This window comes from Suncus etruscus, chromosome 5 (assembly GCF_024139225.1).
Source record: "Suncus etruscus isolate mSunEtr1 chromosome 5, mSunEtr1.pri.cur, whole genome shotgun sequence".
NCBI lineage: Eukaryota > Metazoa > Chordata > Mammalia > Eulipotyphla > Soricidae > Suncus > Suncus etruscus.
In genome coordinates this window covers 22,889,407-22,913,567 of record NC_064852.1, presented here as the reverse complement: position 1 = coordinate 22,913,567, position 24,161 = coordinate 22,889,407, and the positions used below count along the sequence as shown (strand labels likewise).

The following is a 24,161-nucleotide window of genomic DNA, read 5'->3' as shown; positions in this document are numbered from 1 at the left end:
ATGCCCTCCGCATTGTACTATGGCTCTGGCCCCTGATTCTCTGTAAGGTCCAGATTCTTCACATTGAGTTGGACCTGAAGAGACCACTCTGAGGACCCAGTAGCCCTGAGGCCTTCTGGGAGGATGGCTTTTGTGAGGGGGCTCTGTGCCTTCATCCATGACCCCTGATGGATGCTGAGAGCCAATGTGAGTGGGGGAGGGAGGGAACACACCAACCAAGTGCATCCCTTCCTAAGCCACCAGCATCTGATCTCTGGTGGGGTTCCAGAGAAACTATCTAGCTATGAAATTGGAGCACGAAGCACATTTATTTTTGTTCAGTTTTGTTTTGGGGCCACACCTGGCAGCATTCAGGCTTACTTTTGGCTCTGTGCTCAGAAATCACTCCTGGCAGGCTCAGGGGATGCCAGGGATCAAATTCAGGTCCATCCTGGGTCAACTGCGTGCAAGGCAAATGCCCAACCATTGTACCATGACTTCAGCCCTTTGGGGGCATTTTTGTATGTTTTGGAGGCACACTTAGTGGTGCTTGGGGGCTGTTCCAGGCTCTGTGTTTGGGGATATTTCTGTCCATGCTGGATCCTGCTCTTGGAGATATCTGGGTACCATGTGATGGTGGGAGGGGACGAGGCCCAGACTTCTATTAAGTAAAACCTGTCCTCATGTTGAGCCCTGTCTTCTGCCCATTCAAGCTCTGTCTTCAGCCCCAGGAACACATGTTGTGGTGGCAGAATAATGCTACTTATATTTCCTGGTTGAACTTGTGCATCTGCTCTTAAATACATTTGCAGAGTGAGCAAGAATCGGGGTCCACAATGGCTTGTCTTTATGGCTGGAACATGGGGGTCAGGGAGAGGTAGCATGAAGCCTTGATGAGCTCAAAGAGTCTCTGACCCAGGAAAACATCTTTATTCCTCGGAGAAAGATAAAATTGAGCTCCTTGGAGTTGGGGGCTTCTTCCTCACCCCAAAGGTCTCAGGTCTATTCTCCCTTATGTCTGCCTTCCTGTGCCCTGAAGGGTGGTGACTGTGAATGAAAGTGGCTTCGAGTGTGTGTTTGCGGGGTGGCAGTCACTGGGTAGGACATCTGGGTTGGGGGGGAGAAATGTGACTTGTGTGCTGGAAGGGGCACAGAGCAAGGCCTCCAGTGGGAGGAACCTGATTCTCAGGGAACAGGGGTGTCTGAGACTTTGCTGCCTCTGAGCCCTTTCAGGGTCTGAAAATAGGGTGCAGGAGCATGGTCAGGGGAGCTGCTGTGGAAGAGCCTTTATTGCAGCTATGTGGGTAGCAACACTGCACCTCAGGGGGACGTGAGAAGGTAGAGAAGGGGTGCGACAGGCAGCTGGGAACGGGGGGTGGGGGTGGGCAGGAGGGACAGTGCTTCACTCTCTTCCTGAAGTGGGTCCCTGATCTGTACACATCGCAAATGACCTGAGAATATTCTCAGCAGCCGTCCTTCCATTTCTTTCATTCGTTGTAGAGAAGGGCACCCATGCCCTCTCCATCTAGAGTTCTGAAACCTGGGGACAGAATATAGTGGCCCCAGGAAAGCAGTACCTGTGGCAGGCAGGCAGCTGCTGGTAGCAGCACCCCCAAGAGCCCTCAACCCTGGGCAGCCCCGACACCTATATTCAAGGGCCTAAGAGCAAGGATGGAGCCACTCGTTCTGCCCCATTGATAAGGAAGCTTCAATAGGAGTGTTCTGGAAATCAGCTCAGGCAGGGGTGGGGTGGGGTGCTTGCTATACCTGAGCTTGGTCGGAGTCCGATCCCCCGACACCTTACAGTCCCAGCTCTGCACAGCTTGGAAAGGGCACTCCATCCTCCTCCATATCTCTTCCCATCTTTTGAGCATCATTGGCTTTGATTGTTGCTCAGCACAGCATCTCTCAGGTCAGCTCGGGTGTTTACTGAATGCCAACTTCACACCTCATTCCTCATCTGACCCTGCAACCCCATGGGCCAGTGTGATTCCCAGTCTGGCTGGGAATGAAGCAGTTTCTTATCCTGAATATGGGGGAGGAATCTGAGGTTCAGGGTGGAGCCTGAGGGTGGGGGCCCCTTTCGTGACCTCCCTGAGTCTGTGATTCTCTCCAGCAGGTCCTTCTTCCCCCTCCTTGTGAATGATAGGGGGTTCTTGGGTTCCTTTGATTTTATTGACATCAGCACGCATATGAACTCTATTTATGGGAGGATGGAGCTGCCAGCAGAGGGCCCTCATGTGCCCGTTTCATGCCTGTCTCTTATGTCCTTTGTTGTCATGTCTGAAGATACTCTTGGGTGAGCTCCTAGCTATGGAGCCTCCTGTAGCCATGTTGATGGGGTGCATGGTGCCCTCTGGGAGAAGAAGTGTATCTGGGCAGTGGTCTCTTCCCCTGTAAGAAGTAGACTGGTGGGTTGGAGGCAAATGGGGGTCAGATGGGGACATTGGTGGAAGAAAGTTGACACTTTTGAGGGAGCTGAGTATACAAAGTGGAACAAAAAAAAACTTTTTCAACAAATTATGCTGGGGTACCAGAGAGGTAGTATAACGGGCAGGGCACTTGCTTTGAATCAGACTGACCTGTGTTCCTGAACATGGAAAAGGTTGAGAGGCAGGCATGGTGGCCACGTGGTTCATGATTTGGGGGGAGCAGATTGGGATCCCACAATGCTGAGAACCTCTGGTTTTGCTGAGCCTTCAGGGCTCTGTGATCATGATCACCAGCTTGACCATGGAAAAGTAATCCCGTAATTCTTTAAGCCGTCAGACACTGGTATACTGTGACCAGCTGACGTTTCAAAATCCTGTTGTCATCTGTTGCATCTGTCGGTGGTCATCTGACCCAGGTTGCAGCTTTGCTCTGGAATGGCCCTTGGCGATGGCCACTGGCTGAGCCGCAGGAAAGCCAGACAGCATGGCTCTCAGCCACCAAGGACAAGGCAGAGGGTCTAGGCTGGTGGAGTGTGGAGGCAGTGTGGAGCTATGTGGGAGTTGGGATCGCCTCGATTCATGGTGCCTCATGATCAGCTGACCCCATGGCTATTGCTGATTTGGGTGGGGGGTTGGCATTTGTGTCATTGGTCACCCCTGAGTCTCACTTGTCATTTCTGATTTACAGATGCCTTTGTGAACAGCCAGGAATGGACGCTGAGTCGCTCCGTCCCAGAGCTCAGAGTGGTGAGTGTCTCTCTGTGTCTGTCACTTCTGGCTGTCTCTCTGCCTGCAGAAAGAAGGCCAGAGTCCGGGGGTGGGGAGGGTGCTGGCACGAGATTTTGCACCCTGGATGGTTGAAAGCTTGCTAAGGGGGTAGTAGAGCTGGAGTCTGGACCGTGCCTGCCCTGGCCATCACTGCTGGCCATATTAAGTGATCATGCATGTAGGGAGTGGGATCCGTGTATATATATCTCCCTCTCATATCTGTGCACACACACGTGTGTATGCATGTGAGCAGATAAATGCTTTTGAGCAGATATGTGCATGTTTGTGATGCCTGGATATGTATGGGAGCATTGTGGGAGCACATTTGTATGTGTTTGCCTATGCATGTGTTGAGTGCATATATGCACCGACATGTTTGAGTGTATTTTGCAAATGTAGGCCTGTGCATGATAGTATGTGTGCCTATGTGGGGGCATATGTAGATGTACATGAGCCTATGATGCACTTCATGCCCATACATCTGCACATGGGTGTTTTTGTGAGCAAGTTCATTGTAATGTGATCGTGTGTGCGCATTGAGCACAGGTGAACATGCATGTGTGTATGTTTTCGTGTGCACCTGTATCAACACTCTGTATGGGTTTGTGAAAGAGATATTTCTCTCTCCTACCTTACCTGTGGTCCTGTCTAAGGAGTCACAAAAGTTTCTGTAGGCACCTGTCAGTCTTTGTTGCTCTAGCTTAGAACATCTTTTATGGGGCCTGACCAATAGCACAGCAGTAGGGTGTTTGCCTCGCATGCGGCCAATCTGGGATGAACCAGGGTTCAATTCCTGGCATCCCATACGGTCCCTGAGCCTGCCAGGAGCAATTTTTTGAGCGCAGAGCCAGGAGTAACCCCTGAGCTGGTGTGACCCAAAAACCAATAAACATACAAATAAACAATGAAAAAAATATTTTAAAAAAATGAACACATTTTATTATAGAGCATTGGTATAAAGTTGCAGAGACCTTTCTGCTAGAGAGAGCTCATAGGACTGAGCACATACTCTGCATGACGGGATTCGGATTCCATCACTGGTACCGCGGGGGATTTCTAAGCTCCAAGATGGAAAGTAGTCCTGAGCATCGATTGCTCCATGTGGCCTCAAAATTAAAAAAAAAAAAAAAAAAAGGTTTCTTTCTATTATGAACTTGTACATGTGAACGGTCACAGTATTTAAGCTTCCGGTGGAGCTTTGTGGCTGGAGTAAAAGCTAAGCGGGACTTGTTCATCTGCCCCCAGAACCCTGAGTACCAGCAGTTAGTCTGGCGATCCCAGAACTCATTGTAGAACCTGATGGAATCCTGGGGCCTGGAATTGCTCAGCTTGTTCCTCAGGCCTTGGGAGCATTGCTCAGAGGCTCTAGGTTCATGTTTCAGCATCTCGACCTGCCTCTGCCACTGTTTGCATGTGCCCTGAGGGTGGAAGGGAGGAGCAGGTCTTCTTTCACTTGTGATCTTTGTCATGAAATATAAGGACTTTAGGGACAATATAAGGACTTCAGAGCACTCCAGAGGAGAGGACGCTTGTTTTGCACATGGCTGACTTGGGTTTGACCTCCAGCAACTCATATGGCTCCCGAGCCCACAGAGAGTAAATCGTCAGTACAGAGCCAGGAATACCCCCTGTTCATCACTGTGCATACTCTCTTGCATGTGCATAAGAGTTTGTATGCTTATGTGGACATATCTCCATATCATTGTGTATCACTCATGCACATGCTCAAAGCAAACAATCCCTCCCAAAAGATGCTATGCACGTATTCATGTGTACATGTATGTGGGGGGACCGTTTGCATATGTATTTAGGGAAGTGCATACATGTGTCCATATATGGAGATCGAGCGCACATGTCCCTGCTTGTATGTGTTGCGTTTGGATTCACATGTATATGTGCGTGACCAAGCATAAAACACCCGGTGTGCATTCGCATGTATTTGTATGCCTGGCCACATGTGTAAAACTGTTTATATTTGCACATGCATCATGAAAAGCTTCAGGACAAAGCGACACCCCAACCCCTCTACCCTAAAATCCCATCCCACGTGTCCCCTGTCTGCAGCAAGAAGCATCAACTCTGAAGAAAGCCTAGGATGTTCCCCTTGTGAACATAAGCATGAAGGACAGGGCCCTGGGAGCTGGCCCTGCTGTGCTGAATGGCCCTGGCCCTCGAGGCCCCAGCCATTGGGGGTGCTCTATCAGCTGGTTTCTGTCCTGATGAGATGCTGAGAGCTGGTTACCTCCCACCCTTGGCATGCCAGCTGCTACTCTGCCAGCGGGGTTCTGTCCTGATGGTGGGGCTGAAGGTTGGGGTCCCTCCTCGGCCCCTGTACCTGAGCACTCCACTTTCTCCGAGATGAGCCTATGACCAGCACCTGCACAGCAATGGAACACCCACAGGTGGTACAAGCCTTCCTGCTGTCTCAAAGAAGCCCTAGGAGCTGTCCCCGGCCCCTTAGGGCACTGGTGTGTCCCAGCAGCAAGTAGGCTGCTGCCCCATGGCACCTCTACATCTTGGATCACCTTCTCAGAAATGCCTGATCAACTTTACGGTGCCAGGATCTCCCACACTGGCCAGGGAGCCAGGGGCAGCTGTTGGAGATGTCATCGGGGCACCCTGACCCTGGGAGCTGGTCGGGCTGGATGCTGGCTGGGGCCTGGCTGCAGGGGTGTAGGACACTGAGTGTCAGTGATGAGTCCACAGGTTCCCACCCAGTTCTGGGGAGACAGCCCATGGAGTCTATCCATCTGTCCTGCAACAGTCCCGGATGCTTAGCCCCACACTCCAGCTTTCCGAGGGTTTCTCCACAGCACTGATTTTGGAATCTGTGTCTGGAGGCACAGGGTAGAAGCCACCCAGATTTGCAGCCCTTCCCCACACCAGGTTGCCTTGTGAAGGCAGCCTTTGCTCATGGTGGGAGGGCTGGCCGTGACCATGGATGATGGAATGGGGCTGATTTTGCAATTCTGTGGGGTCTCTCTGGCCTTGTTCCCCAGCAGGACAGACTGGGTCAGAGATGAGTGGTATCTCAGAACTGTTCTGTGTACAGAGAGATAGCTCATAGGCATGGTTCCCATCAAACTCTGGCACTGTGGGAGAAACTGTTCCAGTCATGCATGGGACAGATAGTGTCTGGGCCAGTGCCCCCAAAACCCCACTCACCATTGTGATCTTACCACCACCTTACTGCATTGTCTGCAGGACTCTGTAGGATTCCAATAGATGTCCCCATCCTCAGATGTATGGCAGTGGGGAGCGGTATTGGCTCGGTTCAGTGCCCTGGACCCCCAGCTCAGGAGCTCTGGGAATCCTGGGCTTTGGATGTGTCTGTCAGCAGCCCTTTTCCGCACCCAACAGTGCATGTTCCTACAGACCCCTAGCTGCACCGAGGCCTCAGTTCCTATCAGTAGTAGGGGTGCTTGTGAGTAGTAGAGAGACTCCAGTCCTGGGACTGTGCCCCCTTTCTCTGGTGGGATGTAACCAGCACAGCACCCTGTCATGTCCCCAGGACCTGCTGTCCTATCACTCTCACAGGCCTGGATTGAACTGTACTGGCATCGGTGCTGTTCCCTCAGGTCTTGTAGAGAGTAGTTTTGGCATCTGCTAGTCGGAATGATGTAGCTTCAAGAGTGTTTAAGAAGGCAAAGGGCCTGCCTGCCATTGGGATCCCTGAGCTTGATCCCAGGTGCCTCGTGGCCCTTATGGGGAGTCAAGGCTGTGTGTTTGAGCCCATCCTGCATCCGGCATCCTGGAGCTGCCAGCCCATTGCGGCCACGCTTGCAGCTGGTATGCAGGCTGGGGTGGGCGCACGGAGACCCTCAGGTGGTCTTCCAGCTGCTTCCCTTCCTCTGAGGGAGGTGACTTTCAGCAAAGGGGTGCGGCTCAGAGAGGAGGGGCACAGGCAGCTGAGTTTGGTTTCGAGCGTTTTTCCTCCTCAAGAGAGAGAAGCTCAGATCTTAATTAAAATTTTAATTTGGTGGCAAACTGTTTGGGATCTTCTTGGCATGAAGCTGCCATCACGCTTGAGGTGCCCTTGAGCAGAGCAGTGAGAGAAGCAGGCAGGAGTGACAGGAGATGGTTTGATGAAGAGTCCGCCCACAGGGCTGATGCCAAAGCGTCAGGATTATGCTAGCAGTGGGGCCCTTTCATTCATTCCCTCATTCATCTGTTTTCTCTTTCATTCATTCCTCATTCATTTTTTGTCATTAATTCATTTCCTCATTTCTTCCCTAATTTACCTTTTTCTCATTCATTTCTTCATTCATTCCCTTCGCCATTTATTTCCATATGCATTATTTACTCACTCATTCTCCTGTTTCCTCTTTCTTTCTCTCATTCATTTGTTCCCTCATTCATTTCCTCATTGACTTATTCCCTCATTTGTTTCCTCTTTCATTCCCTGATTCATTTATTCTTTCATTCATTTCTGGTCCAGAATGTGGCCCTTCATTAGTTTCCTTAGTCATTTGTTCCCTCATTCATTCATTCATTCCCTCATTCAGCCAAGCTACTGCCCTTCCCAGGGTGAACTACCACAGGGGTGCAGACCCTGCAGCCAAAGAGACCATCTCTACCCACTGGGCTGTCAGCATTAGGGGTTGTCCCCATGTACTGATGCTGAAAAGATACATGGGAGTAGCAGCATAGAAGGGTGTCCTGGAGGAGCCATTTGAGGCTGTGGTAGCAGAAACTTCCAGCAGAGGAGTGTTAACCTCTGGTTGGATGTGGCCTCTGGGTGTGAGTTGGAGCCCAGAGCACTGTGCAGCCGGCGTGTGGTCATAGAACCAGGAATGGGAGCTGAGGTGAGACAGGGCAGCTACTGCAGCTAAGTGAGGAGTGCAGAAAGAATGCAAGGCCCATCAGATTCTTTCTGGCTCTCTCCCCTCCTGTTAGCTCCATTGTCTACTTATCTGGCCTGACCCACCCACCCTCCTGGGTCTTGCTCTGTCCAGGGTGGGACCACTGCATTTGCCCCCATCCTCTGCCGCCTACATTCACCATGCATTTGTGGAGCTTCAGAAGCCTGGGGGGACACAATAGAGGAGAGGGGAATCCTTGTTGGTATCCCACACCAAGTTTTGGCTATCAAGGCTGGGGTATAATGGAATTTAGAGCTGGTGTGAAGTGGGGAGGACTCTCAAAGGTGGTAGGGAAAATGGGTGAGAGTCAGGCCCGACAGCATGCTATATGAACGCTGCCATACTCTGTGTTCATACTCCGTGTCAGCCCTGTGCTTGGATATCTGGGAGACCTCCTTATCGGTCCTTCTTCACTTGGAAAGGTGGCATACCAAAGCAGTTTCAGAAAGCTGGCTGATATCCTTGGAGACTTGGGATCCTGGCTCCCATAGACCCCATCTCTTGCACACATGGTATTTTGGAGTTTCCTCACTTTTGTCTTGGAGAGGCTGGTAGGTGAGTGATCAAAGAACAGGGCCAATGGGGTAAGCGACCAGTGGTGGGGATACCTGTGCAAATGACACTAGGCTCTGGAGCAATCTTGTGTCAAACCCCCCCCCCCCCTTGGACATTGTCCTGAGAGTGGGATTCTGGAGTCTGAGGATTTTCTGAGATATAGGTGCTGGTATAGCCAGGCACACGGGGGCCAGGTATGAGGACCACCTGATGGCAGGGATAGATAGTCTCAGTGCTGTGTCCATGTGGCATGTGGCCTTAGATGTGGTATATTTTTTTGGGGGGGGGCACACCTGGGTTATTCCTGGCTCCTTGCTTAGAAATCACTCGTGGCAGGCTCAGGGGACAATATGGGATGCCAGGAATTAAACCTGGGTCGGTCCCAAGTTGGCCACATGCAAGACAAATGCCCTATTGCTGTGCTATTGCTCCAGCCCCCTGGATGTGGTCTTGGTGCAGAGTAGGTAGAAGTCTCAGCCTCTGGACAAGAGAGATCTGTGTCTCTGCCTTTCTTCAGCAATTGGTTCTATCAGGCTTAATCTCAGCCTGGAACATTCTGGTAATGAAGAAAAGGTGAAAATTCTGCCACTGATTAGTTAGCAACTTGGGATGGGGTGCAGCGAAGGGTTGGAAAATATAAGGCAGGATCCGGACTACTTTTTGCCTGCACACCTGTTTGTGTCAGCTGCACTGGACTCAAGTTCCAGAGTAGCAGGTTTGTCCTTCTCACTATGTGTGGCTCTATCTCTCTGTATGCCAGCTCCAAAATGGCGCCAAACCCCTCTAGCAATGATGGAATATTCTGGAAGGGCCTCCTAGCTCTAGGCTGTGACCCACCTTGCCTATGGCTCCTCATGTGACCTGGACATGACCACTGCACATGGCTGCCCCGCATCCTGGGTGCCTACAGAGGGGAAGCTACCCAAAGGGCTGTGGTGGATGCCAAGCTAGGACCCATCTTGTGTCTGTTTGTCAGTCCTGCCAGTGCTTGGGGCTTCAGTCGGTGGCCTGAACCATGCATAGAGATCTAATCGCATCCCCCTTCTGTTTCAGGGAATTGTGGGTAACCTGGCCAGCGGCAAGTCAGCTCTGGTGCACCGATACCTGACTGGCACCTACGTCCAGGAGGAATCTCCGGAAGGTACGCAATGGCCGGGCATTCCCGAGAGGGAGGGTGCTGAGGGCCACATGTGATCTCCATAGCAACGTTCTCAATCATGGCCCAGCCCAGGCAGGACAGGAGGGAACACACCTTAGCTAGATGGAAGCTTCTGGAGCACCTTCTCGAGTGTTCACCTGGGTGGTGGAAGCAAGCGGGAGGGCAGAGCCGGGGTGGGGAGTGGGGAGCCTCTGACGATTCACCTCTCAAGGTTTGATCTTTGGAATGTCAGCACAGTGTTGGAATATCTCCCCATCCCCTGGGTTTCCCTCTGATCTGCCTCTGATGGAGTTTTTGCCTGAGGATCGCACTACACCCTCAGATGGTGTTAGAAATCCGAATCTTTACCCGCAGGAAGGAGGATCCTTTGCCATTAGCCCATGACAACCTCAGTCTCCATCTCCACTTTCCATTTCCCACTTTAGATGAAACCACCAAGGCCACAGGCAACTTTAGCATCTCTGCCCCCTCCAGGAGGTTTAGAGCTCAGGCAGTTTTCTCAGTTATTATGATGATTATGATTTTTTTGTTTCTCTGTGTAAACGTGTAAGAATCCGACTCTGAGACACTGAATTTCTGGTTCCTTCTTTTTCTTACTGGCTGTTCCATTCTTTGCAGATATGGATGCAGGTAACTATACATTTCCTCACGGCAGCGCTGTGTTGGTGGAAGAGCGGAGACTCAGCTCTGTACCGTACCTCCCGGGCCCTCTGTTCCGTGTCTCATGCCATTTGGTTTCATTTGAGCCTTTTTAATTCATTTATTTTTATTTTCATTTTATTTTCTCATTGACCATCTCACCCCCGTCTGTTCATCAGCTGTCTCTCTAGCAGTAGATCTCAGTAGCTTGCTGTGTGCCCTGTAACACGTGTTCTGGTCATTAACTCTTGTCCTAGGTTCTGTCACCATCCTGCAAGCCTGGGGATTGGGTGGGTGGGGGGGGCTGGAGTTGGGGGCTGTGCAGCTGGGCAGAATTCCCCCCTCCCAACATAAGACCCTGCAGACATTTGTTGTGATCCTTGTGGATATGTCGGGCCAGGATTTAGTGGATGCATGTGGGTAGAGGACTGTGGGTATCTGGAAAGAACCCATGAGTAGGTAATGATGGGAGAGGTGGGTAGGGAAGACAGCCCCTCACTTTGGGGGCCTGCACTTGTTGTGTCCCTCTGTGGGGTCTGGCTTTAGAAGAGCTATCTCTCAGAAGGTGTGGTTGCTGGGGAGCATGAGGACCTTGGAACCCTCTTGCTGGTGCCCCCCCCCCCAACTTCTTACCAGATGTTCTCACAGAGGCCACCCCTCTTGGATGTGAATTCTGCAACTGTTTTCTGTGGTCAGCCGAAAGGATGATACACACACACACACACACACACACACACACACACACACACACACACACACACACACACACCCCACACACACACAGATTCCAATGTGATGGGTCTACCCCCATCAGTGCCCCGCAAAGAGCTCATGGGAGGGGTCACCTCTGGACAAGCTTTGTGTTCCTGTCTCCTGCAACCCCCTGTCCCCATACATCCTTGTGGTCTCCAGTGACCCCATTTGGTTTCTCACCCTCCAAAGAGGGAGGAAAAGATGGAAAGAAGGTGGGGATGGAGTTAAAAAAATCCCCCAGAACAGAAACAGGAAGGGCTCTTGCCTTACATGTGGCCGACCTGAGCTTGTGATCCCCAGCGTCCCACATGGTTCCCCCCTCACCCAAGCACCACCAGGAGTGATCGCCGACCACAGAGCCAGGAGTAATTCCTGAGTGTAGAGCCAGAAATAAGCCTCGAGTGTTGCTGAGTGTGACCCAAAAACTAAAAACAAATAACAACAACAAAAACCCCGAAATTCCTAGAGCACCCCCAGGTCCACCTCTTTCTTACATTGTTCTTGTGTAGCTGCTGAAATTCAAGGTTGGAGGAAGGTTGGCACAAAGTAGGACATGCCCTGGACCTTGTGGGGCATTGGGAGGGGAGGACGCAGGGCTCTCCTGAACCTTCAGTGTTTTGGAGGCATTCCCGCTGCCCCAAGCGCCCAGCCTGAGTACTATCCCACTGACCTCTGGAGGGGTACAGTGATGACACCTGCATCCCCTACACTCTGGTACCTTTGTCTAGTACACAAAGGGATGTGGGGGTCATTGTCCTGGGCACCCCATCTCTGTATCCCCTTCCCCATTCCAGTGAGCCAGTGTGTAGCACGACCTGGACTCATCTTCTGCAGCTGCCTCATCTTCTGCAGCTTGTCCCCACATTTCTGCCTCTGTTCTAGGGTGTTGCTCCCAGTCCAAGCTTCTTGGCTGTCTCTGAGGCTGGAACATCAGGACTTCCATCTCATCTGACTTGCTTCCTGAGTGTATCTCACAATCTTTCACGGGGTCTCCCCATACCTTTGTGCTTTTGTGCCAGACAGAATGGGGTAGTTGGAGAGGATATTGGGTACATTGGTCAGCTCTGCTTCCAGGAACAGGTTGGAGGAGTCTCCTATGGGACTGGTTTCTGAACTTTGTGAATTAGAACAGGTGGGGCCCTGGCACAGTGGCAGATAGGGCATCAGCGGGCATCATTGCTCCTATTTCGAGTCTTGCTCTGTTCCCCCATGGAAGGACCCTAGGCTGTTTCATATCCCCCTCACTGTCACTTGGGGTGCTGTCCCCGGTTGCCCGCATCTGCCTTTGGCGGTTCCTCTGCAGCTGTGGTCTGAGCCGCACCCTATGGCCTTCCCACAGGCTCAGCAGGCCATTGTCCTCCCCATGTTGACTTGGTTTCCTAGAAACCTAGTGTGTGGGAAACACCCATCCCAGTGCTCTGGGGCATCTGAAACACATTTCAGCTGTCAGCCCCCACACCCCCTTGCAAATCAAATCAAGACAAAAAGGAAAAATGACACGCTCAGCTGCCACCGCTGCCAGATGTTGGGCTTGTCTGTATTCCATGGGGGGTGCGGGGGGTTGTATAAACAGACATAATTGGAGTCGTGTTGAAACCCAGCCACTGAACTCCCCAGTATCTTTCCCCTGTTATTTGCTGCTGCATGAGTGCCAGCATCAACTGACATTTAATGGGTGTCCAACTTGTGGTCCTGTGAGAGGCAGGTTTCATAGATGGAGTGACACCTCATCGGTATCCTTGATTTTATCATCTACATACCAACCTATTCTTTCTCACTCCACCCACACTGGGGTTCAGGCAGCAAAATATCACAACAATTTTCCCAAAAGAACAAGAAGATGAGTCCCCTTGATCCCAACAAGGACAAGGAAGCGGCAGATGGAGAGGGAGAAAGCGGGCATTTTGGAGGGTCTTGATGGAAATGACAGAACAGAACATGTGCTTTGAGGGTGTTTGTTTGGAACTTCCGGTTTTGTGGTGTTGGAGTTAATTCAAGAGGAAACAGAACAGCTGAGCACAGGGCTCGGGCTTTGCAGAAGGCCTGTCCCATGCCTGGACACCTGTTCAAGCCACTCTGCATAGTCTCAAGGGCCTACTGACAGGGCCTGCTGACTCTGGCATCTCCAGCTTCTCGGAGCAGGGCCTAAGTGCTTATCCTCAAGGACCCATAGAGTACCCCAAAGCAGCATAGTGCTTGGTGGTTGCTGTCTCAAGTAGATTCAGGACATCATGAGTTATTAGCAGACTTTCCATCACAGAAAAGGCAAGTCCGGAAAAATCTCACGTTTGTGGCTATGTGGCTTTTCCTGGAGAACTGTTAGCCCTCCCCACCCCAACCCTACAGGAAACCCCTCTTTCCTTGGTGCATGGTAGATGTCAGACAAACTTGTCTTTGTTGGGAAGGGGGGGTCTCAATGGGCCCCCTGCTGCCTCCCTGACAACTCTTCATCAGCCAGCCCTCTCTTACTCTCATTGCTGGCAGCTGGCTCTGTCCTGTGGCCTAGAAGTGACTGAGGTGACAGGCAGGCTGGATGTGCTCTGGACTGGAAGCCTTGAGGTTTTCATTCACTGACTCAGTCTGGGCTTTCTAGGTTACAGAAAACAGACCAACTAAAGTGAGGTCAGCTTGAGAACAGGAATAGATCCATCTGTTTGTTCCTGGGCTGAGAGGAATTGGCATCTCTGGAAAAAGCCCATATCTACTGTGCAGCAGACATAAGGTTCTGGAATCCAGCTTCCCATTTCCTGTCTGTGGGGCTTCCTTTGCAGCGGCCACTCCTGTTGGAGGTAGCTGGGTCATGGGTGTTTCCATAAACAAAGGGTCTGGGGAGGGGGAGCTGGTGGATTCTTTCCAAGGGCAATGTCACAAAAATTCAGCTTCAGGGGTACGACCTGAAACATCCCCTTCTTCACAGCTGTCACCACTCAGCACTTGTAACATGTGACCCTTCTACACAAGGGTCTCTTGTGTATAAAGTCAGTCTGCAGGTGTGTTCAGGTGTTTGCAGTTGTGTGTATACAGGCATGTCCAGGCGTGCTTGTGTGCAGGTGTGCATTTGCAGGTGTGCTCATGTGCAGGTGTGTGTCATTTACAGGCCTGTTTGGCTATAGCTGTGCATATCATCTGTTGCCAGTCCTCTGCCAACAATGGTAGTTTTACATGATGTGAATAACCAGTTTGCTGTTGACATAAACATACAGAAGGTCATGAAAAGGCAGTCACTCACTGGTTTCAGTCCCAGGTGGGTGGTCACTACATATGTGGACCATAGAGTTGCACATTGGGATACACAGATTCAAGGAACAAACTGAGAGTATCCCCAGGAGAGGTGAGGATCAGGTTTTCCTGGGTAAAGAGGAAGACAGACCCATGGTGAGAGAGGACTTCCTTGGTTCTCAGCTTGCTTCTCTCCAGGCATAAGGCTCTGGGTACTCTGGGAGGGATGAAGGGAGCTGGATTTTGTCCCCCATGTGGGCACCTATGTTTATTATTTATTTATTTATTTATTTATTTATTTATTTATTTGTTTTGATTTTGGGGTCACACCCAGCAACGCTCAAGGGCCATTCCTGGCTCTATGCTCAGAAATCGCTCCTGGCAGGCTCAGGGGACCATATGGGATGCCAGAATTCGAACCACTGACCTTCTGCATGCAAGGCAAATGCCCCACCTCCATGCTCTCTCTTTGGTCCCCTATGTTTATTTTCAAACACTTGTTCCTGCAGACAGTTGCTTCTGCTCTCATGCCACCACCTCATCCCAATCTCAGGGCAGGTCATGAAGACTCTCTGACATGTACCCCTTCTGATATCTGTCTTCCATCATGACAGGTCCAGACCACTCTCATGTCCTTCCCTCTGTTCTGGGCTGTGCAGGAGGAAGTATGAGGAAGACAGGGTGGTCCCATGTGCTCAGGTCTACCCAAATTCATCTCATTCCAAGCTGGCTGACCCTGCCACTTTGCCTCTCACTCAATGCCGACCTCATCTCACCACTCCAAGAGATGAGAATAGCCTCGCTTATTCTTTGAGGACCATAATGGGACATGGGGATAGGGAATCTCCCAGTCAGTCAAATGAGCATGCAGTGTCTGAGGGACTCAGCTGGGGAAACTGAGGCACAATGCCTTGACCTATGGTGGGTTGAATTAAGTGGAGGGTAGATAAGTGTGTGGGATGTGGAATGACTGCTCCTCTGGGGCCAGACTGCTAGGGGTACATTTCTATCTGCCTCAAGGAGGGGGCATCAGAAATCTGTTTGGAGATGGATGCAGGAGGCTACCTGGGAGCAGATCTTAGTCAGCCACTGGATGGGGACTGACCCAAGAGACACCAGCACCACTGCCCGCTAAGCACAAGGCCTACACAATAGCTGTATCTTAGTTGGGCTGGGGTGGCCAAATTCTGGGCTAATTGGATCAGGGGATCTGGCAGGAGTCCCTTGGCTGCAACTTCTTGGGTATCTCAGGACAAGAGAGTGGGCACTCCATCTGAGCTCTCTAAAACACCAAGGCTGCTTTTGGCACCAAAACCCCCTCTTCAGATGGGGACATGGTTCTGGACTTGGCATGGACTTGGGCTAAGGCAGTGATGCTGCTGGCATGGGACAGATGGGCACTGCAATGACGTCCTCCCCTACACTACTCCTATGGGTGAAGAAAGGACCCCCCCCTTTTTTTTTGGTTTTTGGTTCACACCGGCAGCACTCAGGGGTTACTCCTAGCTCTATGCTCAAAACTCACTCCTGGCAGGCTCGGGGGACGATATGGGATGCCGGGACTCGAACCACTGTCCTGCATGCAAGGCAAGCACCTTACCTCCATGCTATTTCTCTGGCCCCGGGACCCCCATTTTTTAAAAAAAAGAGCAGCAGAGGAAAAGCCATCACTCCCCCTGGAATCCCTGTGGCCCTTCCATGAGTAGACACAGCCCCTGGGTCCAACACGCCATTCAGGGTCCCTGCTTCTGGTTTGCCAATCCGCATAGCATCTCCCTTTTTTTCAGCTTCTCCCATTGAGAGTCTGGGTTTGTGGGCGAGCGAGTGATGGTGGGTTCAGACCCACAAACATGCCACAGACCGTCCCAGCAGTTAGGACCCTGCACACCCCAGATTTACCCTGCTGCTCTGGGCGTACAAGCCAGGCCCTCGTAGGCATGACAGGGCTGCTACCTTCCCCCACTTAGCTGCTCTAGGTTTCTCTTCAACCACTTAAAATAGACTTGTAGATGGTGGGGCTGATCTGTCCCCACCAGAGATGTGAGATGGTTTCAGGGTCCAGTCCAGCTCTGAGGGCGCTTCAGCCCACTATCTCCTCATCCCTCCTGCCCCTCCAGGCCCTTGTGACCCTAACCATACTCTTGGACGCACTGAGTAAAGCTGTTGTTTTTCTGTTTGCCCCTGAGCTCACTTGCTCTGTTGGGTCAGGGTCACTAGCTGGGCCTGTGGGGTGCAGGGGCTGTCCCTAGTCTCATATGACTTGGTTCCACAGGGCAGAGAGCCCTTTACCTGTGTTCTCATGTCCCATAGTCTCCTCTGCGCCGCGCCCCCCCCCCCCCCCTCGTCCCCTCAAGCTCAGGGGCTGCAGAATTGGACACTGGATTTTTTTTGGTTTTTGGGTCATACCCGGCAGTGCTCAGGGGTTACTCCTGGCTCTTTGTTCAGAATTAGCTCCTGGCAGGCTTGGGGGACCATATGGGATGCCGGGATTTGAACCATCGTCCTTCTGCATGCAAGGCAAACACCCTACCTCCATGCTATCTATCCGGCCCCGGGCACTGGATTTTTGGTAGCATAAAAATCCCTCCCACCCCTGTTTCACAAGGGATTCTTTATGGTGGACTCTGCCCTGCCAGCACTGAGCCATGCCCTGGGTCCCCAAGGCTGATGTGACAAGAAACCCACTTGACTTTGTCCTGGCCCTGTCTTCTCAGCTAGCTCTTGGGCTTGACTGACCCCTCCAGTTCCTGTTGGGTGGATCCTCTGCTCTCTGATCCCCCCCACCCACACTTTATGGAAGAGAGACCAGAGGGCAATCCAGTATAGCAGTTTCCAGCCAGCCAGTCAGTGCTACCCATTTGGGGTCTCGCTCTCATTCAGAGCAGTTGTTAGTGGCCAGGGCTGTACCCCACTTCAGTTGCCACAGCCCTCTGACAGTCTCATCCTGAGATGGTCAGGGCCACCAGGAAGAGGATTCTCACTGCTGGTGCTTTTATGTCCCAGTGATTTGGGGGCGGGGAAGTTGCAGGGGGTTTAGGAGTCAGGGACCCACCCAGGCTCCCCATGAAAACCACACTGCAGACCCGTGACCTACCGCTAAAACCTTGTAAGTTGGGAAAGCAGACCTTGGAGGAGGAACTGAAACCTCCATTTGGTTAAATTTTGTAAATTAATATGTTACCAATCAAACCCGTTCCCAGGGTAAAAATAACTTGCGGTCCAAAATTCCTTTTATATGTGACAATACGAATCTTCCCTTAAACCCACAAGGCTAATCACTTCCCGACCTCCCCTTTTTGGAAACAAGCACAAAATTCATTCTAAAAAGTTTTTGTTTCTGGCACATTTTGTGATTTAACTTTTTTTTTTTTTTTTTTTTTTTTTAAATAATACTGTCCTGGGGAGGAAGACATTAACAGGCCTTTATGAATGCAACTCCCACTTCGCCCTCCTCTAGCTGGAGACAATGAAATCCCAGTAGTTTGTGGGACTCAGGAGGCTAGAGATGCAAAATGGAGATTTGAGGCTCAAGTTAGAAACATTTTCCCTGAGAGACCAAAGCATGGTCCTCCTGGTCCATGTAAGCCTGTGGCTCTAAGAGGGACATTGGCAGCCCGGATCAGGGAAGGCATCAGCACTGCTCTGTTCCCTGCTGGTCAGGTGCTAAAGTGCCCCCCGTGAATTATCCTTTTATTTATTTTTATTTTGGGGTCACATCCACTGATATCCAAGGGTTACTTCTGGCTCTGCACTCAGGAGCCACTCTGGGTGGCTTGGGGGACCATCTGGGATGTTGGGGGATTGAACCAGGGACAGCTGCATGCAAGGCAAAAGTGCTTCCCTGTTTTCCTATTGTTCTGCGCGCCCCCCCCCAATTTTTTTTTGTTTTGTTTTGTTTTTGGGCCACACCCGGCGGTGCTCAGGGGTGACTCCTGGCTGTCTGTTCAGAAATAGCTCCTGGCAGGCACGGGGGACCCTATGGGACACCGGGATTCGAACCAACCACCTTTGGTTCTGGATCGGCTGCTTGCAAGGCAAACGCCACTGTGCTATCTCTCCGCGCCCTCCCCCACCCCCCCCAATTTAAGAAAACAGCACAGGCACTATAATCTCCGTCCAGGTTCCATCCTGGTCCAGAGCTTGAACAAACACTGAACAATAGAACCAGGGCCCAGAGGAGATAGGGTCTGTTTCCTTAGGGGAATGGAGTAGGTTGGGATTGTGAGAGAAGCCCCCTACCCCTGTGGTATCTGTACCATTGTCCCATGTTTCCCTATGATCAGGAAAGGGGGGGTTTCCTGGGTCTGGCGAGGCGGGTGACCCAGCTGGCCTCTGCAGCTGGACCTCCTAGACTGAAGGGCCGGTGTGTGGCCTCGCTCTCTGGCTTTCCCAGGCTGGACCACACGGCTTCTACTCATCTATGTCACCCATGCTCGTGTGTCCACACAGTCTGTGCTTTCTCGAGAGAAGCGGGAATGGCAGACATCTGCAGGGCTTGCTCCCAGGAGCCTTGTTGGTGTTTTTGTTTTTTTTTATCCTAGAAAAAAAAAAAAAAGGAAAATCTAACATCATTCTGCCTTGGGAGTGGAAACTGGCATCCAGCACTCACCAACCCCCCCCCCCCCCATTTCTGCTTTTGAGGGCTGCAGAGTAGCAGGGGTCTTAGTACAGGAGCCCGAGGTGGGTGGGCAGGATAGTTTGAGGAATCACCTTTGGCCCGCTTACCCCCACTCTAGTGGTTTTTCCAGCATGAGGACAGGCCTTACGACAGTGAGCAGGAGGTCTGGAGGGTGGTGAGGGGCACCTGAGACTTTGATGGCTGTGTGGGGAAGTGACAACCACCATGTAGTCTTGTGGGCTCTCTCTCTCTCTCTCTCTCTCTCTCTCTCTCTCTCTCTCTCTCTCTCTCTCTCTCTCTCTCTCCCTCCCTTCCTTTCTCTCTTTCCTCTCTCTTCTCTCATCTCCTCTTCTTTCTCTCTCTCTTCTCTCGTCTCTCCCCCCCTTTCTCTCTCTTCTCCCTCTTGCCACTTCTTACTTTTGGAGAAGGGGTTTGGAGAAGGGGTGATCAGGGATTCAGGAGTTACTCCTGACTGTGCTAAGGGAACCATATAGAATGCTAGGGATAGAACCCGGGTCAGCCCCCCTGCGCCCTCCCTCTGTGCTGTTGCTTCGACCCCGCTACACCTTTGCTTTATTTCAGTGTTTTTATTTTTGCAGTGTTGGGGCTGGCCCCTGTGTGCCTGCGGGACCTGCACTTTACCTCAGGCCATGTCCCCAGCCCTGCCCCACCATCAGTGTATCAGAGACCTACATTTGCTCTCAAACCCCAGGGATCTCCTGCCTAGATGGGTGGCGAATTTGTGTTCTGGCGGGGCTCTGACCCTATGACTGTCCTGCCCCCAATGGTGCCCAGTAGCAGGAACTCTGTAGGGTCTGCCTCCTTGCTCACTTCCTGGCGCTTAATGTACCTGAGCTATGTCTGCCCCCACCACCATCTTCACCCCTCTCGTGAAGGATTGATTGATCTCAATGAGGGGGAACTTCTGAGTTCCCTTCTTGAGGTGTAATCTTAGGTCTGTGTATCACTGTGGATTTTGGGCCCTGCAGCAGCTTTGGGGTCCTTTCTGGAATAATATCAGGTCGATGGGTCATTTATTCATTTATTGGGGCCAGGCTGAGCAGCTGAGAGTAATCATACTGCAGGAAACAGACAGGTGAAATAAATGGGCCGATTGAATAGAAACCTGGGAAATTTGCAGCAGAAGCAAATTTGGGGGTATGCAATTTGAGCACACATTGGTTCACATTGGAAATCCTGCAGGCCACCCAAACTGAGAGGGGGACCATCTCCATACCCCATGCCTCCCTCCATCTGTTGGCCCCCATGTGTGTGGTAGTGCTCAGGGGCTACTCCTCCACTTTTCGCCTAGTGCGTAGGGTTCCCTCCCAGCCCTGCTGAGAGACCATGTTGTGCTGAGTTGAGTTGAGCCCTGATCTCCCTCATAGCAAGCCTTGCTCAGCCTATTGGGCCATCTCTTTGGCCTCAGTGAAGCAAGTCCCATTTCCGAGTATCATCTGCCTTTATTTACTTTTCATCATGTCCTCAACAGGCACAGACAGAGCCCTACAGCTTTGGTCTTGAGCTTTGCTTTCTTTTGCTTTTGTGGACAACCCCCTCCCCCAGTGCCAGCAATCAATTCAGATTGTTCAGAATTGAACCCAGCTTTCCCCGTGCAAGGAAGTTCTGTTCCGTCCCAGGGAAGAGACAATTGTAGAGGCGGATCTGACCACCTGCTAGAGTCTTTGCTCCCAGCTGGTCACTCGTCAGGCTTCCTGATGGCAGGAGAGGGTTTATTTCTCTGCTCTGCTCAGTTCTTTCTTCATTGACCAATAGATTGTTATAGCGTGGGGCCTGGGTGGTACTTCAGACACGGGCAGCCTCCTTCTCACTCTGCAGACTGGTTTTTTAAAAATTGGACTTTTCTCCCGCACAACCTGCTTCAGCTCTGCAGTTTTGTCTAATTAAGTTCTTAGCCTTGTGGCTAAAGCCTCAGCTTTGTGGCAGATGGCTCCTGAGTGACTTTGGTTTCTGATGCACAGAAGAGTCTCAAATGCTGAATGTTTGCAACTGTGGAAGACAGAAATGACATTGGTTCCATGGGCAGGTGTCGGGGGCAGGGTGACACGCCTCCCCCAGCTTAACCTCCCCATATATGTCGCTTCCCTCTCTGCATCTCTTCCTTGCACATATGGACACTGGGCACACAGCCTAGTAGACTGAGGTGGTGCCAATCTGCTCCTCTTGACCTGGGGCAGTGGGAGCCCCCAAACCAGTGTCCTGGCACAGGTGCCTGTGAATGTGCTTCTTGCATCCTTTGGGAGCTGGGAGGTGTCCAAAGCCAAGGAAAAGGCTTTGTGCAGATTTTTGTGGGGGGCACACTTGGTGACACTCAGGGGTTACTCCTGGCTATGTGCTCAGAAATCACTCCTGGCTTGGAGGACCATATGGGATGCTGCGTGCAAGGCAAACGACCTTTTGCTGCGCCATTGCTCTGGCCCCTGTGCAGATTTCTTCATCCTGTGTGGTGATATATGCAGGTCAGCATCAGTGGATCTTGTCAAGAGATGCCCAGTTTTGGTAACTCTTTCTGGAAGTGGGAAGTCGGCATGGGCAACCAACTGGGTTGTAGAGGGTACCTTTTCCTGTACCTGCTTTTCCCTGAGCAGTGGGGATGGCCAGCGCAGTCATGTTTAGGGTCCTTGGCCTCGGGGCCTCTCTGGGCATCAGGCAATGCTTTTCTGGGTGGTCTGCTGTGCCCTAGGCTGACCACCCTCAGCAGATGACCTGGGGTTTGTGGATAACAGTACACAAGATGGCGGCCTCCTTGAGTTTCACAGACACGGCCTGGTGCAAATGGTTTGGACCTATTGACCTGGAGTGGGGGAGTATATGCACCGATGTGCATGCATGAGTCCCCATGTGTGTGGACGCCACCCTCAGAGACCACTCACATATCAGCAGGGCCCGACACTTCCTCAGGGACAGTAGAGTCCCATGTTTCTGCTTTCAGGGCACAGATCTGGCCTTCCTTCCTTCCCACTGCATCCTGGACAGACAGGCAGTGAGAGAAGGATGAGCTGGAGAGGTCCCCAAGGTGGCTGGGGTGACTTAGCCTTTGCTGCCCCCCACCCCAGTGCCCTATGGGTGTCAGCAATGGGGAAGGAGAGGAGGTTCGGGAAGGCTTATAGGTGGGCTCACCAAAAGGGCTGCAGAGGGAAGCAGGCCCTGAGAAGTACCAATGACATGACATATGGACATAAGCTCAAGGCACGTGGGGTGACAGTGACCTGGAGGGCCAGGGTCTCTGCCAGGCTCCCATCCCCTCCCGTGCCCGCTAACCCTAACGCCCACTGGCAGCCCCACTCCCCACCCTCATCCCCCGTCCTTGCTGCCAAGATCCTTTCTGTAGTGTGTCTCTGCGTGTACTAGTGAGCATCGCCCGTCTCCCCTGTGAACTGTTGCCCGGAAACGCATCCCCATGCTGTTCTGTGTGTCCCGTCCCCCCACATCCTCCCCAGTCCTGGGTTTCTCTTGAGAAGAAAGTTCTCAGCCCTTGAGCACAGTCACCCAAGGCAGCCCAGGCACGGATGCATGCAGTGCCCACCCCTGACGCCACCCAGTTTGGCTCTCCAAAAATCCACCCCCAAAAAAGCGTGAATCTCTTTTGGAATTCTGCATCAGAGCATGCTCTTGTCTGGTACATCCCCTCCTACAGTCCAGGAGATGGGCAGGTCACCATCTCGCTGGAGACGGGTAAGGCCTGGCTGGCAGTCAGAGTCTGGGCCCCCAGGAAGCCCGTCGTGGCCATACCACAAGGTCCCACGCCCACCCCTTGCTGCTCAGGCTGTGATTTTTCCCCAAGCGGAGCCCACGTCTGCCCACCTGCCGCCCAGGCTGCCTTCCCCAAGTGACACGCGGCCTCTGTATATGGCAGGTGGGCGCTTCAAGAAGGAGATCGTGGTGGATGGACAGAGCTACCTGCTGCTGATCCGAGATGAAGGCGGACCCCCGGAGGCACAGGTGGGTATCACAGGGCTCAAGGATGTTCTGCTTCTGCCAAGGGGCCAAGAAACTGCCCATCTGCTTGAGAAAGGAGGACCAACCCCCTGAGAAAATGTTGTCCATTGCCTCCAGGTTTTTTTCATTTCTTTCTCCCCAGGGAAGGTGCTAATAGCCTAAAAGGAGGGAGGTTGGGTCTCATGATGGAGTCTTACACTCTGGGATTGGTTTTGTTTTGGATTTGGGGGGTTGTTTTATTTTGGGGGAGGCCATACCCGGTGACACTCAAGAGGTTACTCCTGGCTATGCGCTCAGAAATCACTCCTGGCTTGGGGGACCATATGGGACGCTAGGGACCGAACCAAGGCAAACACCCTACCACTGCACTATCACTCCAGCTCTGGGTTTGTTTGATTTTGTTTTTTGAGCCCACCTGGTGGTGCTCAAGGGTTATACCTGGCTTTGAGCTCAAGAATCACTCCTGTGGGCCCAGAGAGATAGCACAGCGGGCGTTTGCCTTGCAAGCAGCCGATCCAGGACCAAAGGTGGTTGGTTCGAATCCCGGTGTCCCATATGGTCCCCCGTGCCTGCCAGGAGCTATTTCTGAGCAGACAGCCAGGAGTAACCGCTGAGCACCGCCGGGTGTGGCCCAAAAACCAAAAAAAAAAAAAAAATTACTCCTGGAGATACTCGGGACCATACAGGGTGCCAGGGATTGTACCCAGGTCAGCTGTGTGCAAACCAAACACCCCCTTTTGTTGTCTTTGAAGTTAATATCAGATTTTATTTGGAGGTACTAAGGAGGGGGAAGGAGAGGATAAGAGAGAGTTAAGGAGGAGCCAGAGTGGTGGCACGAGCCATAAGGCATCTGCCTTGCACACGCTAGCCTAGGACGGACTGCAGCTTGATCCCCCCCCATCATCCCATATGGTCTCCTGAGCCAGAAGCGATTTCTGAGTGCATCGCCAAGAGTAACCCCTGAGCGTCACAGGGTGTGGCCCCAAAACCAAAATAATAAATAAAATAAAGAGTTAAGGAGTAAAGAGTTCAAGGAAGGAGCACAGGCTTCTCCAAAGGCAGAGAGAGCCCTGGTATACAACCCAGCATATAGGTAAGAAAGTCCATATCCCTACAGGGTACCCAGGCAGCACATTTTGGTTTTGAGGCCACACACACCCAGCAGTGCTCTGCTTCCTCCTGGCTCTGTACTCAGGAGTGATCCCAGGTGGTGCTGT

The 24,161-nt window shown here is 52.0% G+C and overlaps 1 protein-coding gene across 5 annotated transcripts in view; it reads left to right on the top strand.

Moving 5' to 3' along the window:
- Positions 1 to 24,161, top strand: part of AGAP1 (ArfGAP with GTPase domain, ankyrin repeat and PH domain 1) — a 348,034-nt gene that overhangs the window by 69,969 nt on the left and 253,904 nt on the right. For 4 of the 5 annotated variants that reach the window (XM_049773603.1, XM_049773601.1, XM_049773600.1 and 1 more), the window contains exons 2-4: positions 3,100 to 3,158; positions 9,650 to 9,737; positions 22,862 to 22,947. In XM_049773603.1, the coding sequence (XP_049629560.1) occupies positions 3,100 to 3,158; positions 9,650 to 9,737; positions 22,862 to 22,947 (233 nt within the window). Of the gene's footprint in view, positions 1 to 3,099; positions 3,159 to 9,649; positions 9,738 to 10,360; positions 10,386 to 22,861; positions 22,948 to 24,161 lie in introns of those variants that run through there. The other variant, XM_049773604.1, reaches the window with a different exon arrangement.